A 17498-nucleotide genomic window follows, 5' to 3' on the forward strand; every position below is an offset into this window, starting at 1 on the left:
GAACAGCAAGATTTATTACATTACAATTTATTTATGCCAATGTCACTAAAAGTAATTGTCCTGCAAAGAATAAAAAACATAGCTCTCTTAGACTCGACTCTTAGACTTAGACTCTTTTCTCTTAGAAAATGCAATATCAGGGGAGTAATTATAGATGAAACCAACGCTGTGACTGCTGTGTGGTCCAGGATGTATAGGGACCCAGAGGTATAAAAAATGTCTTATTCCCAAAATATAATGCTGCCCTAAAATTATTTTGCTAGAGAGACAGTAAGTGCACAATACTAATTGACTTAAAGGAGAAGGAAAGGTTAAAACTAAGTAAGCCTTATCAGAAAGGTCCATCTAAATATACCAGTAAACCCCCAAGGTAGTGCTGCTCTGAGTCCCCTGTCAAAAGAAACACAGCATTTCTTTCCTTCTATTGTGTACACATGGGCTTCTGTATCAGACTTCCTGCCTTCAGCTTAAACCTCATTGCCCTGGGCAAGAGCATGCTCAGTTTGCTCTTCTCCCCCACCCCCTCCCTTCTCTACTGTAATCTGAGCCCAGAGCAGGGAGAGACTCAGGCAGGAAGTGATGTCACACCACATTAATACTGCAGCTCCTATTCTAAACAAACAGAGAGCTTCTAGAGCTTTTTACTCAGGTATGGTAAAACATTCTACAGAATAAATATAGCATTCTAGCTTGCACTATTGCAGCTAATCTATTGGCAATAAAATGCCTCCGTAGCTTTCCTTCTCCTTTAAAGGAACACCAAAAACTCAAAATGTCTTAAATAAACAGAAACACAACTATAGTTTATATAAACAAGCAGCTATGTAGCAATGGAGGCAGCCATTCGAGTACAGAGTACTCAGATAACAGATAAGTTCTGAAGAATGCCATTGTATACTACAGAGCTTGTCTGTTATCAGCTGTTTATCCTGTGCCTTTTCTCCTTTTTCAGCTTTGAATGTCTGACCCCATGGCTACACAGCAGCTTGTTTATATAAACTATAGTAGAGTTTATGAAGCGAACATGTCAGTTTTAACAGTGCAGCACAACAGTACATTATATTGTTATTACTGTAAAAGACTTTCCCATACTGTGCATCTGCTCAGCCTAAGAGCATGCTAGGAATACCTGGGAGCTAAAGAAACATAGAGCTGTCTCAGTCCCCAGCCAAATAACTCGGAGAAGAGGCACTTTTCTTCAGGAAAAAGGTAAACTTTTCATTACATTCTATAATCAGCCACTGTAATATTTAAATGCCTGGCACCTGACTCAACTCTATGGCAATTATAGATAAACTTTCCCGTTCAAGAATCCCAGTCTTGTTTGTGTGTAAGACTGCTAAGGAAACAGAAGCTGAATCAACTATATTAGTTAGCAATGCATAACATTTTTACAAGTAGTTGCTAGAACACGCATTTTATGCAACGTGGAGTGGCTGCTCCATTGCTAGATTGTTGACTTCATGACACTTTGGGCTTGCCGTCGCATTGTTCCTTTATTGTTAACCTGTGGAAACAGGCCAGGCAGATACTAGTACCACTAGCACCAAGGATTACCTACTACAAGCAAGAAAATATTACAATTTTTGTTTCAATACCATTAAAGCCAATCAGCTGCCTACAAAGAAAATTGAAATGGCAAATTGGCAGTGAGTGGGTTGAAGGTGCCAGTAGCTAGAGTAGGGTCATTATTTAAACATATGTGATATGATGAGTAAAAATGCCTGTACGGAGAGATTCATTAGGGGGACAAGAGCTGCTGTGCCAGAAGAAAACATTAGCGCAACATGTGTAGAAGAAGACTACATTCATATTTGCACATTGCTATCATTTGTAATTGAGTTTAAAAGTGAGGTGATGCTGTGGTTCAGTTATTGAATGCAAATAATACAGCTAGCTACATGCATTGTCAGGGGCGTAACTACAGAGGAAGCAGACCCTGCGGCTGCAGGGGAGCCCAAGAGGCATAGGGGGCCCCATAAGGCTCTAATAAATTAGGAATTTTAATATATATTGTTAATACAGGGCAACCACTGGATATTTTGGGAGCCCTAAAATTATTTTGCTGTGGGGCCCAGTAACATCTAGTTACGCCACTGCGCATTGTGTAGCAATTGTAGCTTTGTTATCATGTGCTGTATAGTCAAATTTCTGCAGTACCATACAATTAATCCACCCTGCTTTATTTTAGCTGTTAGCCCTGTGGTATATTATGCCTTATATCCTCTAACAACAATCTGTTTCTTTTTTTTTTTTTTTAGAATTTTAGGTCTGTTTTTATTTGTAATTGTTTTTTCGTTCAATAGTTTTTTATTGAAGAGATTTCCAACAAAAGGAGGGGGATACAGAAGAAAGAAAGGAGGAGGGGTATATGGCAAAACAAAAGGAAAAAAAATGCAAAACAAATAAAGGTGAGGGGTTGCCACACAGTGGTTGCATAGAAATATCTACAGTCATGGATCATGTCAGCACAGAACAATTACACGCTATGAAGTATAAAATGCCATACAGTAATATGCGGTATCGGAGAGCCAAGAAGTATAGGGACTGCCCATTACCTAGATTTACCACAGAAAGTATTCCTATAGGTCATTGTTGCACATCTAACTGAATGGTCATCACAGGGAATGGTTTATTGATTTGGGGACGGAATAATCTGGTTTCTAAGAACATGCTGTGAATATCTAGCCCTCTAGCAGGTACCCTGGCTATGTTGTTTGTATGTATCTGAGTCTCTAAATAGAAACCACCGTAGCCATGTGTCCCTAAAGGATTGATTTTGTCGTTCAGTTCTAGCTGAGAGTTTCTCAAATTTTGCCAGCTCGTTAACCTTACAATCTGTTTCTTAACATTGAGTCCTCGGATGGTGCTGGACTACAACTCCCAGCATTCCTCAACCTACAATGAAAGGTATAATTATAAGTTGAGGAATATATCCCTTCCCTATCCTTGCTTATGGACAAGGAATATTCTTTTGGGAGTCTATAACTAGTAAATAAATTCCTACATTTCTATTCCAAGCCTTTTTTGGCAAAAGTGCTCTGGCCCAGTAATCTACAGTACCATTGTAGGTATTCTGAATTCCAAGGAATCCCATTGGTAGACTTGAGCATGCACAGTATAATACAATTGTAAATTTATAGTTTATTGTACATGTCCATTAATGAAGGCTTGGGATATTAAGTACAGCTTCTCTGACCTTTTTCACATAAAATTTATTTTAAATCGTTTTATCCCTGCCAAAGTTACTGCTGAAGGTTTTCTTGTGGACAGAGCATTAAGCACAGCACCAAAATTCTCTCTCAACTAGGTGGGAAGCATGGCTGACTGCTGAATTAGTTGTTGTGAACTACGGGTGGGCGGGGTAAAGAGGAGGAAGCAGCGAATGAACAGCAGGAAGTGCATAGGAGGAAACAGTATTACTGTACCATATCCTGCAGGTTAGGCCCTTTGTGCACAATGTGTATTACTGACATTGAATAGGGAAAAACAAGATAGAAAGTTTTCAGTCATATGACTTACTTTAATGTACTTTAATCAATGCAATCCCCAAAGTGTGTCTTCTGCTTGACACATTTCTTCAGACTGCTTGTCATATACAAAGTACAGGGAGACACAGAGGGAGCTGCTGTCTGGGAGAGAGACAGTTGTTTATGTGTGTGTTTGTCTTTGGCTTTGTAACTTTGTGTGTTACTGTGTGTCTGTGCATCTGTTTCTGAGTGAGGCTGTGTTTCTGTGTTATTGTGAGTACCCCATATCTGTTACAGCCTATGTGTATCAGCATGAATTCATGTGTTAAATACTGTGTATGTTGTGTATATTTCTGTCTGATCCTCTATATAAGGGGTTGTATATTTCTGTGAGTCTGTGTGTTTCTGTGAGCTTGTTTGCTTCAGTAAAGATGGCCATACATGGTCAGATTTAAACTAGTGTTTTGGTCCCTTCAGACTGACTTGGCAGGTATAAGGCTCTCCGACAGGCCTGCCCGACGAATATCTGTATAACTCTCCACCTTGCAGTTTCAGCAATCTTGTTACTAGGGTTTAAATTACCCTGGCAACCATGCATTGATTTGAATAAAAGACTGGAATATGAATAGGAGATGGCCTGAATTGAAAGATGAGTAATAAAAAGTAGCAGCAATAAATATGTAGCCTTGCAGAGCATTTGCTTTTTAGAAGGGGGGCAGTGATCCACATTTGAAAGCTATCAAGAGTCATAAGAAGAAGGTAAAGCATTCAAAAACTATAAAAAAGAAAAAAAATGAAGGCTAATTGAAAGTTGCTTAGAATTAGCCATTGTATAACATACTAAAAGTTAACATAAAGTTATTTGTAAATGTAATTGTTATTGGAAGCAGTGCTGGTTTATCCTTTTGTGTTCTCTTGATAGTACTCTTAAAACTGTGTAACATGGGTCAGGTCTTCTACGGGTCTTATTACGACTTGCAACATTGTTTCGGGAGTAAAGAGACTATAAATGGCCACACAGATACTACTGTTAGTTGCAATTTCCAAAAAGGTTAAAAACACAAAAATATTATAAGCAAGGTAGATTTGAATATTAGTTGAAATATTATTTTATTTCACTGTGCAAAAAAAGTTTTTGGGTGGAGAATCTGTTAGAACTGTTATATGTACCATAAGTAGATTTGGTGAATAAAGCAGGTTGCTTTTCTTCAGGTATGGACTGGTTCCACTGCAATATGTGTTTCCTAAATCAGAATGAAACCTTTTATATCACCAGCTGTGGGCACATACTCTGCCAGAAGTGCATCACACAAGGTCAGTACCATTCCCTATATAAGACTGCTTATAATATGAATGAACTGTCCCAGGACAAGGATCTCGGCTAGAATGCCTCACAAGGAAACTTCGGGCGACTTCGGAAAGCTGAAGAGATCCGAGTGCCATCTAGCCGGCGGAAGGCATTTATGGGAGATTAGTCGTCTGAAGAAGAGGCGATTTGTCGCTGGTCGACTAATCTCCCCAAGTAGCAGGGTGAGCCACTGCCCTTAACCAAACCCAAGCACTGAAGGTATTTTCACACTAGCCAGTTTCTCGGTTTTTGCCAACTTAGTATTTTTGCCTTTGTGGGAGAGTAGCAGAGTTCTAAAATTCACCCAAGAGATGGGCCCTGCCTAGTGACAGGCACGCAGAAGTGCTGCATTTCACCTACTGTACCATTACCCTAAAAGTTTTGTGCCATTGAAGCTCTAGACAAATGAAGGCATTAATTAATGTGGTATTTGCCCCCCTTCCCACCAGTTACTCCTGGGGATAGTGCTGATGTAGCTAGCACCTAACAAGAGCTGACCACATTAGATAGGGGAACCTAATTACTAGAGTGCTTTGGCCTCCCTATCTAAGATCATATCTATGAATGATCCACTGCAAAGGAATGAAGGAAGAACGCTTGCATGTAAGAGCTCTAACAGATGCATAACTGCTCATATGTTATCATGCTTCTTGCAAGCAATACTGGACCTCTATTATAAATTTTTAATTACATAATAGTTTATATATATACTTTTTGTAAAAAAAATGACAACAGTTGTTAAATGGCACTCACAAAAAATGGATGCCTGGATGAAGATCACAGGAACAGTAGAACACAATCTGAGGTATGAAAGCCGCACATACAGGACTTATGAAAATAACAGTAGTTTTATTGAAAACAATAAATTAATGTTTCGGCTGTGGCACCGGCCTATATATATATATATATATATATATATATATATATATATATATATATATATATATATATATATATATATATATATATATATATATATATATATATATATATATATATATATATATATATATCTCAAGAGAGAATAAAATGCTATGCAATTGTAACTTAAAAGCTATGTTGCTGATGAGTGATTGGGCATGTGAGGATAAGAAGGTGACAGGTCATTTCTCACAGGCAATGTTATATGTGGTTTTTGTGGTCAGACCCATGTGCATAGTATTATTTCAAAACCTATGCTAAGACCATGATCAGGTGACTCTCACATCAAAGCTGCCCTTCCGTACTCTAATCTTAATGTGACCTGAATGAGCATCAGCCTTGCTACAAAAGTTTTAATATTTTAATACACTTCTAGAAAAAAAGTTACATTACATCTTAACAAGTAGTAAGTAATATTAATTGTTTTAACCAGTTCTGTGTAAAATTGTACAGAGGCTAAAATTATGTTCTTTTGTTCCCTCCTTGAAATTTCTTATCAGTTTCCTTTTTTGCTTTTTCTTGTTTATGGGTACGAGGGTTGAAGTAAGCCTAAATGATTGCTGATCTCAACAAATGCTGAGTTAACTGCTGAAGTCTGCAATCTCACTTGCCTTTTCTGGATTTTACTGCACTGTGCAGGCCTTTTAATTGCATTTCTTCTACACCCACATTATTAATTAATACCAAGTACTGTACAGGTATAGGATCCATTATCCAGAAAGTTCTGCATTTCGGAAAGGCAGCCTCCCATTGATTCCATTATAATCAATAATTAAATAATTAAAAAATTATTTCCTTTTTTTCTCTGTAATAATAAAACAGTACTTTGTACTTGATCCCCACTAAGATATAACTAATCCTTATTGGAAGCAGAACCAGCCTATTGGGTTTATTTAATTGATTTTATAGTAGACTGAGGAATGAAGATCTAAATTTTGCATTCTGGATAATAGGTCCCAGACCTGTACATCCAACGAATTACACTGATTTTCATACTGACATAATACCAATATATTTTCAGGAAATGTGTCACCCACGGTTAGTGACAAATCACCTTGGCTGGAGATTGGTCCTGAGAGAGACAACCCACTGGAAAATACCATTACATTTCCAATAGAATTGCTCTATTCCAATCCCACCTAATTATTAGAGAATTTGTAAGACATTTTCTTTTATAGGGACGTAAATCTTTATATTCACAAGAAGATATTCTGTTGCCTTCTAACAGCTGTTATTCTACATGCTGGTTCTGTCAGTGCCTGCTTCAGGATAAGGGACAATGTTCTACAACTGTTCTACACTCCACATGCTGGTGACAAAGCTCCTGAAAATACTTTGACATCCAGATCCATTAGAATCACTGCATGTAAAATGCTTCACATGTGGCTATTCTGGGTAATGATGAGAAAATGCCATATATATTTAGCTTTGTATTGACCCTGTCAGGAGTTGTCTGGTAACCATTCTGCAGTACCAGGGCATTGGCACAAGCTATTTTTGTAGTTGGAGAAGGGAGCACATCACTTGGCTTTGTCCGTGAGGTTCAGGTTTCATGTTCTACATGTGTCTTCTTGTCAATTCTGAGCTTCAAATGAAAACAATACTGTCTATGCCAGCATAAAAAATGAAAGGTGACTGGCTCAGGACAAAATATCTGTATCCATCGCCTACTCTATCTGTACTCTTCTATCTCTCAATGCAATGAGGGGATAATACAACCTTTATTCTATGCCTTCCCATCAGAGTTTTGTTTATGGGCTGGTATGCAGAGTAGGCTTTAGGACTCAACTCCAGGAGCATTTGACAGAATGAATGCCTGCATGACTTTTCTCTGTATCAGTACTTCATTAAATTTGTCAAAAGAAGCAATATCCCCCGTGCCAGTCAGTAAGCACACATTGGGGGGAATTCACAAAAGTGTCGGGAACGAAAAAATGTCTTTAAAATGTCGTAAAAAGTGTCGTAGCAACAGCCAACAAATTCACAGAGCATTTCTCCGCCAATTTTCCGACATGTGCGACACTTTTGAATTAGTGTCGTTAAAAGTGGGCGTGGTTTTTTCGGCGCCACTTTTCCCGCCATTTTTATGAATTACTCGTAAACTCATTTTTTTTACCGACAATTTTTCAGACACTTTAGGCTCTCCAAAATGAAAATGTCAGACAAATTGTCGTTTAAAAAGTCTTGGTAAATGTCGTTTGTACGATGAAAAGATATACGACATTTTAGAAAATTGTCAGACTTACGAGACATTCAGAGATGGTAACATCTGCCTTTGTGAATTTGCCGTTCATACGACATTTTACAAATTTGTCAACCGCCACTTCTGGGTTACTTTTTTTACCGACACTTTTGTGAATTCCCCCCTTTGAGTGACAACTGCTGGGGCAGTTTAAATGCAATTGTGGGAAAGGTCTACGGAATAAATATGTACACTTCTATGTTTTTCAAGTAAAAAAAAGAGCATTTGTATTTAGACATGGTAGGATTTCAAAATCTTTTGTTAGTCTAGATTTGTGTGTTTTTTATATCTCATATACTGTAATATATGAAGATTACTAAAACAGCAGCACAATTTTTCCTGTCCCCAGTATAACACCTGGCTTGCATGCTTAGTGGATGTTGCTGAATAGCATTTGAACCCTGCCCCTCGCACTTTGAGCTAGCACTTTATAGTAGTTAATATCTAACGTTGACCATTTTCTTCTCCTTTGCAGATAAATGCAGCGTGTGCAAAAGAGCCTGCAGACACCTGTCCCTATCAGATAATGTGAGTGTGTGGAATTCAAAAATATTGCTTTATGAGGCACTGAAAAAAACATTTTGCACCACAAATATCCTGCTGAGTAATATCCATCAGCTCAAAAGTTTGATTGATATATATAGTCCAAATGAATAGGAACGCTCAAACATAAGTAGAATCCGAAAGCTGGGTGCCAGTCTTAAAATTTCAAATAATACTATTGACGACGGCACTCCATAATTAATCGGACTTGAACAGAAAACCAAATCATTCAGAGGTTTATTAGTGGACCAACGTTTCGATTTTGCACAGAATCGGAAATGTTTGTGATATATATATACTGTATATATATCGATATATCTATATATATATATATATATATATATATATATATATATGTTTATTTTTCCCCTGTAAATGCTACTTTACACATTATGCAGATGTGGTTATTTGTTTAAATAGGACACTATGGGAAATGGCATTGCCATGTTCTGGGGCTTTCTGGAAAACAGGTCTCTAGATACAAGATGTCATATTTTTAACAATATGCATTAGCTTTTGTGTTCTTTTTTTTGTATGAATGTAATTAATAGTTTTTTTTTTCTTTAAATAGATGAAAGCTCAGGAGAAGATATTTTTCAGAAATCACAAGCAGATAGCCCAGAAGTACTTTGATCACTTGGCTCAGGTGTGTTCTGTAAATATGATGCAGTCAAGAGCTCAAAAGCTATAGTCTGGCTTTCCTACTTATTTGCATTGCCTACAACAAACTTAGAATTAGTTAGCCCTTTAGAATGTCTCTCTCCTGCCGTTCTTTTTCAGTCTCTCAACTGCATACAAAAATATCACAAAAAAGAAAAATATTGTCAATAGAAATAAATATACCAATACTTTCTTGTGGAACAGCGCATTGCCTACTAACCGAATTTGCAAATTGCAGTTCAAATTAGGTACCATTTGCAATTTTTCCTCTGTGCATTTAATAATTTTGCTTATAATGTCTGTTATAATGTGCTAAAGAAATGTTGCCCCTTTGTGTCCTCCATGGATTTTGCTTTGTTTTTAGTGATCAGAAGAGATGTGAATAATGAACAATCTTTGTGAAGCACAGCATAATTATGTGGGAGCTAGACAAATACAGCATATACCTTAGTATACTGTATATGAAAGTCTCTGTACATGCTATTTCTTGTTCCCCTATGGATTTGTCTGTGCAGCTATTCTAAATGGAGCTAGTTACATTAAACAAGAATGTTCTGGGTGACTTGGCTATCTGTGAGATTTTAAAATTCTAGATTTTAAAATCCTATGTCCACTCCAAATTCCTTGCTCTCAAACTGTACCAATATGGACCCCCCAATTGTGCCGGGTTTGCAAATGTTCTCTTTCCAGTGACTGCTCATCAGGAGCATGTGCATTTGAAGTTAGCTGTTGATCAGCTCTACCCAAAAATGTCATTATAAGCAACTTTCAGATTTTCAATGTTTTTAAAGGCATTTTTTAATGTAATTTCAATCGGAATTAGCATTGTTTCTCCCTTTTTTGATCCCCAGTTCTGACTCTTACAAAAATGTTTTTGATGGGGTATTTCATCTTTAAGTTAACTTAATACTTAAAAAGAAGTATTTTATAAAATGGCCTATGCTTAGCAAATTTTCAATTAGACTTTTTTTTTCTTTTTAGATTTTTATAGGTTTTGAATTATGTGCCTTCTTCTTCTGCCTCTTTCCAGCTTTCAAATGGGAGTCATTGACTCCAAGCAGCCAGATTTCTATTGTTCTAGCTTCTACAATTGTGTTGTTATTGTTGCATTTTATTACTTGTCTTTATATTCAAGCCCTGCTCTATCCATCTTTCAGGCTCTCATTCAAACCACTGACTGGTTGCTAGGGTAAACAAGGCACTGCTTTGAGCAGGACAAAACACCCACATCATGTTGTATTTCACTTGCATTTGGCATCTGGAGGTGCCTGTGTCAGCACGGGTCCATAAAAAGGACTAAAGTCCAAAAATATATTCCCAGTCAATACTCTCAAAGTTAAAAAATCACTCTTTATTTAGCATAAATATTAAAAAGTAGGCATACAGACCAATTGATGCTCCGCCTTACGCGTTTCACACCCACAGGCACATATTCATAGGCATTACTGTTGTTACATTTGGTCACAAAATTTATACCCCAGGAAATCCCTCCCCAAACATTAAAACCAATCAAGTGTTGCCACCTCACGTTTCTTTTCTTAAAGCAACATACATATCCCATCAAATTGGTCATATTAACATTGTTTCTCTGCCTATACTCTATGACATCTCAGAACTATTTAATTCACATATTAGGATACCCACATTTAAACAAGTATTTTAATGGCAATCACTGCCCCATTACATTAGGTTCTCCTCTAATATTATTATTTGTATATGTCACATTCTCTTATCTGCCCCATATAGCTCTATATCCACCTCATTATAGACATATCTAGTTACATTATAATTTATGTAAAACATGTTACATCAAACTCGTAGTTCAAACCTAGTGGTAACCGAGTATGCAAATAGAAAATCCAAAACAGTTCTCTTTTTGCTAACAGCCCTGCCAAATTTCCTCCTCTATTACCCAATCTTACTTTTTCTATTCCCTGTACAGAAAAGTACGCTACATCACTTCCATTACATTTTGAAAAATGTCTCGTTATATTACTCTTTTCAACTGTTTTTGGATTTTTTATTTGACTCAGATGTTCCCGTATTCGCTCCTTTAGCGTTCTACTTGTGCAGCCCACATATTGTTTCTGACATTTCAGACATGTTATCAAGTAGACCACTGTGGATGTATGACAATTGATATAGTCTCTTATTTTAAAGCTAGTGTTTGTCACCGTAGACTTAAATTCTTTTGAAATTTTCATATGTTGACAAGTTATACATCTACGACTACCACATTTATGGCTACCTTCTACCTTCAAAAAACCCTTATTTCTTTGATCTCCCCTATTCGTTTCCCTGTACATACTTGGTGATAAATGATCCCTCAATGTATGAGACCGCCTTGGTATACTGTTAACTCCTCCTATTAGTATTTAGTATTTTATGGAAATCATCATCTGCATATAGGATCAGGATGTATTTCTTCACTATATCCAATACCATATAAAACTGTTTACTATACCTAGTTACAAATGGGACCTTTTCTGATAGCCCTTGTTTTACTTTTTTCTTTTTCTCACCCATTGGTTCACACTCAGTAGACTCCTCCTTTCTGTTTGTCTTGCTCTCTGATAGGCCCTATCCACAGTTTTTCGTCCATAGCCTCGTTCTAAAAACCTCTCCTTCATCTCCTCTGCTTGTTCCTGGAATGTCATATCGGTGGAGCAGTTCCTCCGGAGCCTGAGGAACTGGCCCACAGGTATCCCACCCACCAAATTCTTAGGGTGGCAGGAGGTGGCATGCAGTAGTGTGTTCCCACTACACGACTTCATAAAAATAGTGGTTTGTATTTCCTTATCTACCACCATTAGTTTCACATCCAGAAATTCAATTGTTTTTGACCTATATTCACTTGTAAACTTTAAATTTAATTAGTTCTGATTTAACTTCTGTACAAAGGTTATGAAACTCATTTCATCCCCTTTCCAAACACATAGTAGATCGTCTATATAACGTGTGTATAATCTCAAAGATTTCCTCATATCTGCAGAGATGTGGGTCTCCTCCCACCAGCCCAAATAAAGGTTGGCGTAGGAGGGAGCAAATTTCGCCCCCATTGCTGTCCCACATCTCTGCAGATAATATACCGAATCAAATGTAAAATAATTGTGCTCCAACAGGAATCTAATGGATGCCAACAGGAACACCTTGACAGGCCTTGACAGGCATGTGTAGACTGCAGCAGCTGAGTAATAAGTGTATTTTGCATAAAAAGGACTAGACTGCATTTGGTCCTGCGCTTTGCTGCAGTGGAATGCAGGAGAATTAAGCACAGGCGAACAAGGGTGAAATTCAAGTGTATAAGTGTAGTTAATGTTTTGGTTAAGGAAAACTTTCTCTGTTAGGTATCATTTATCTCAACTGCTTACAGGTGTCAAGCTTCCAAAAGCAGCAGTTTGCACTCCAATTGGCCTTTTATAAACATTACCTTTGCAAGAGTCAGCGTGCATTGCAAGATGCTCTTCAGAAGGTCAACAGCCAAGAAAGGTATTAAAATATAAAATATATGTATGATTGCATATACAGCATATTTTCTTAAGATGATCTAACAACTGTATATTAGCATGAAGATTTTAGAACAAAGTTGGTGAATCATTTGTCCCAATAAAGGAACCAGCAAACATTCTTCCTTGACTAGTTGAAATGTTGTGATCAGTGTCGGACTGGGATGCCAGGGGCCCACCAGAAAATCTTAGACCTTGGGCCCAGTTTCCAAATTATTATTCCTCTTCTCCTCACTCAACCTCTTTATTCTCCTAATCTTTTATATCTATATATACTGATCTAGTTGTAGTTGGATTGAAGTATGAGAAGAAAGTCTGCTTTCGGCCCTTGTGCTTGTGAATGCTGTTTTCTGGGACTATTAAAGGCACAACTGCCATTTTATCCACAGTTAGTGACATATTCCTTTTTCTTAAAGTGAGTTGAAATCCATGAAAAAAGACAATGCTGAACTCAGGACACTGGTTAGTGCCCTTAAGGTAATGGAAGATTATTTTTACTATGCTGAAGGTAGATTTTGTAAATGATTTTTCTTAACTAAATTAATTATTGTTCACTTAAATTATCATTGAAATTAATGGATGTCGAGATATAAAAACAATGCATTTCCCAGTGCTTTTCTTTCATGTGTGTGGCTTCCCTCTTTCTTTTTTTTAGGGTTCCCTGAGTAGATCACAAAACAACAACAGGTGCATTAAGATACTTATTTCTATTTTTCACTGAACAAATGCTAAGCAAATGTTTTTATTAATGTCAGAGTGCTGCTTTGTGGTAAGAAGAGGTATTGCTGCAAGTCTACGTTGAAAACTTTGTATGGTTTCCTTAAGGAGACTCTTCCCACCAGTATTGTGCTTTCTGAACTAATTTTGTGTCTTTGTATTTGTCCTGTTAGGTTGTGCACACCTCGACCTGTTGCCATCACCTCTCCTTCTCAGACAGGTAAATGAAAACTGTACTCTTATCAAAATTATGACTTTGTTATCAGCAACCTTTTGTAAGCGACTATATGGATTAATACTGTCTTAGGTCTTGAATTTAAATCAGTGTTCAAATGCCACATTATGTTTAAGTTGAGTCTTCAAACAAGTGTATATTGTGTATAAGTGTATATTGTGGGAAAAGGTTGGAAGAGTGATAAGTCCAAGTGGATTCTGTCATTTGAAGAGCTAGGTTTTATGCTTGTTTGAAGAGATGAGTTTTCAGTAAGCATTAGAACATTTCACTTGCTTGATCTAATGTTCCTAAACTGAATGCAAGTGACATGTTGTGAGTATCTGGATCCCGGTAGTAGAGGTATTCCCTTGTAGTCTTTGTGCATAAAAAAGTCTTACCTTATGTATGTTGTGCAACGTTAACCTTTACCGTAAGTGCAAAAGCACTATGGGGTACAAAATTTTACACTTTTCCTTCAATCATTGCATGATAATAAACCTGTGCAGTGTTTGAATGGTGGCCATTACTGATTTAGATATGTGCATACAAACATTGCTAGCTGTTTTAGTTGTTTTGGCCATGTTAAGTTTTTAGCAAAAATAGGGGGGGGGGGAGAACACAACAAGGCAATCCAAGAACCAGAATGGAGTGAAGATATAGGTGTCATCTGCACATGGATGATACTGACAGTCTGACACCCATAGGAGTTGATGAGATAATTTCCCACTAGAAATTGGAAATTCTTTGCTAGTCTGCCTTTCCTTTAGTTATAAGAGAATGTGTATCTACTACTAATCATATTGTACAGATAATTTCTATTCTGCGCTGTTGCAGACCCAAAGAAAGGGTTACTAGAGCCATATTAAGGAGACATCTATCAAATACATGTGTTTCAGAGAGTATTCTCCCAGGACCTAGACTGTTTAGCAATCCAGCACATGCATTTTATAGTAAGATAACTAGTTAAAATATGTAAAAGGACAAACAAACCCCAGATAAAAGGACAAAAAAAAACATATTTAAATACATGAGTAAATATGAAATGTATCTTTAAATTAACACTAACAAACTACTTGTCAAAATCTTAATATACATTGAAAGTTATCTATAGGCCATATGTTACTTGTAGTACCTAAATCTGACAGTTTTGCCATCCTGACTGCTCCTTTTCAACATGTCTTTTTTACACTAACTATCACAGCACAAACATGTCAGCCCCAAATAGAGAAACATGGAGGTTCAGATTGGTAAAAGCATCAGGCAAATAACTTTATGGCAAAATCGTAAGATTGTGATGTCACTATGTCTATGTCAGGGCAGCAAATATTTGACTGCAGTCCTATAAAGGTTATGTATTTATGCAGCCATAAACAGCCCACATTTCTTAACTCCAGTCTTGTCCTGAAGTGCCTCATAAATTGAGAAACTTTGGAAACTTTGAGTAATTGAAGCCCCATGCAAAAGTGCTTCAAAAAGCACACAATAAAGGGCAGTTGGACTCCCCTTAGAAAATTCAAAGTCCCAAACTCCACATCACTTGGCCAAAAGGCCAACATTGATATTAACCTTTGTACAAAGACTTTATCCTTGAAATCTACAGTAATAATCCACAGAGTAATCCAGGTGCAGATTCTGAATTACAATTATGATTTGCTACATTAGCTGATACATTTCTCAGCAGTTTCTGTGAAATATTAGCAACTATTGTATCAATTCTAACAGCTGCCTTTAATGTATCAATTTAGAACAGTTGTGAACCCCCCACGCGTTTTAGAAAGACATAATAAGGATAACAAAATAAATGTGACCTACTAACTAGGGGTAGTTCACCTCAAAAGACAATTTTCAACTGGGCTTAATTTTTTGTGCTTTGAAAAATTAAAAACGTTTGTTGTTAAAATTATACCAGCAATATAGTTGGCAGTATGAAAGTCAGAATGGCATATGCATCGTAGAGGGTCTGAAAAGAAAGATAAGGGTAATTGCACACATTTCCAAGCAATGGATTTTTGAGGTGACATAATGATACAGATCTTCCAACATGCTGCTTCCTGAAAAATATAAGAACATAATCAGCGCCGGATTTCATTGACGACCGCCCCTAGGCCGCGCGGTCCGACCAGGCGCAGCTGCTGTAATTGAATGGGGACGTACACGTCCCCATAATGCGGCTGGGCGGCATGCCGCCCGTATTTTTTTTGCGCCCTAGGCCCGGGCCTATGCGGCCTTGCCGCAAATCCGGGCCTGAACATAATAATAACAATTATGGATGCACCGAATCCACTATTTCGGATTTGGCCAAATCCTTTGAGAAAGATTCGGCTGAATACTGAACCGAATCCAAATCCTAATTTGCATATGCAAATTAGGGGTGGGAAGGGGAAACATTTTTTACTTTCTTGTTTTGTGACAAAAAGTCACCCGATTTCCCTCCCTGCCCCTAATTTGCATATGCAAATTAGAATTTGGATTCGGGTCGGCCTGGCAGAAGGATTCAGCTGAATCCTGATGAAAAAGGCTGAATCCCGAACCGAATCCTGGATTCGGTGCAACCCTAATAACAATATAGTTGGATTCAATTCAGTCAATCTGATTTTGGTCGTTGGGGTGACAACAATATAGCATTTTCACTTGCAGGCTGTAAATAGGCAGAATACGAATGCATATAATTGACAAACCACACAAAATATAATATGAAGTCCATGGATTATAGCAGAGAAATAATGATGTGGCTATTCCTTCACTCTAAATCATTATCATAGATAATTTCTTGTTATAAAATGGCTATTAGTCTATCTAAACCTGTTACTTAACTTTTTGTGCTCAAATCTTTTCAGTTACTCCTCAGCAGAGCAACCATGATATAAGGTATGGAGTTTATATTAGAGATGTTAACTGTCTCTATTCAATTTAGCTTTGATGATGAAGAGCAGACAAGCATGACCATTGCCCTTTTTTTTTTAAAGCCATCCGTCTTCAGTGGAATCACTGCTACGTGGAGTATCACGCTCAGGAGGACAGAGTGTAAGTGTCTGCTCGCTAAAGGCCTATTTTGCTAGAATAGAAAAATCCAAATATATCCAAACATAGTGCAGCCAAACTATACAGCTGGGTATGTCTTCATAGAATGATATATAAATGTACTATTCCCAGATGATATTGTATTTGTGTAGAATTTTATTAAAATTTCACCAGTTCACCAATGTCATTACCCATAGCAACCAATCAGATATTTGCTTTCATATTATGTAGTAAACTGTTTAAAGCTAATTGGGTGTTATCGGCAACTGCACTTGTTGGTAAGTAAACCCTACCGACACCCCACACTGTGTTTAAGTTGGCTACTCACAGGATATTAGAAAAAGATTAAAGAACAGTCTACAGTTATTGAGGGAGCAACAAAGGATAAGGGCTGAGAATTGCTTAACTGCATTTGTGAATCATAAAAAACTTGAACCTAAAAGGCTCAGTAACACCAAAAAAGGGCCTATGGCATCCAACAAGTTTCTGACATATTCAAGGATGGATTACCTCAAAAGTCTTGCACAGATACCAGAAGCCATTTTGGATGCATGATTGACCTAGTTAATAGACAATTGTATCATACATAATGGCCTAATGCCATCGCAACTGTCAGCTTCACCTATAGAGACATTAGTAGATGGCATAGCTAATATATGTGTCTATACTGCAAGGTGCCCATTCATTAAGTTCGAGTGAAGGATAGAAGAAAAAAAACGTCGAATTTCGAAGTGTTTTTTTGGCTACTTCGACCATCGAATGGGCTACTTCGACCTTTGACTACGACTTCGAATCGAATGATTCGAACTAAAAATCGTTCGACTATTTGACCATTCGATAGTCGATGTACTGTCTC

The 17498-nt window shown here is 37.3% G+C and overlaps 1 protein-coding gene across 4 annotated transcripts in view; it reads left to right on the top strand.

Annotated features, from left to right (window-relative positions):
• Nucleotides 1-17498, top strand: part of rnf212b.S (ring finger protein 212B S homeolog) — a 28543-nt gene that overhangs the window by 2744 nt on the left and 8301 nt on the right. The window contains exons 1-11 of one of the 4 annotated variants that reach the window (XM_041580175.1): nt 1015-1209; nt 2307-2411; nt 4683-4784; nt 8457-8509; nt 9096-9170; nt 12558-12673; nt 13107-13167; nt 13346-13377; nt 13581-13627; nt 16459-16489; nt 16588-16645. In XM_041580175.1, the coding sequence (XP_041436109.1) occupies nt 2372-2411; nt 4683-4784; nt 8457-8509; nt 9096-9170; nt 12558-12673; nt 13107-13167; nt 13346-13377; nt 13581-13627; nt 16459-16489; nt 16588-16645 (615 nt within the window). In that variant the 5' untranslated portion in view covers nt 1015-1209; nt 2307-2371. Of the gene's footprint in view, nt 1-1014; nt 1210-2306; nt 2412-3366; nt 3441-4682; nt 4785-8456; nt 8510-9095; nt 9171-12557; nt 12674-13106; nt 13168-13345; nt 13378-13580; nt 13628-16458; nt 16490-16587; nt 16646-17498 lie in introns of those variants that run through there. The other 3 variants (XM_041580176.1, XM_041580177.1, XM_018243909.2) reach the window with 3 other exon arrangements.

Source organism: Xenopus laevis, chromosome 1S, assembly GCF_017654675.1.
Source record: "Xenopus laevis strain J_2021 chromosome 1S, Xenopus_laevis_v10.1, whole genome shotgun sequence".
NCBI lineage: Eukaryota > Metazoa > Chordata > Amphibia > Anura > Pipidae > Xenopus > Xenopus laevis.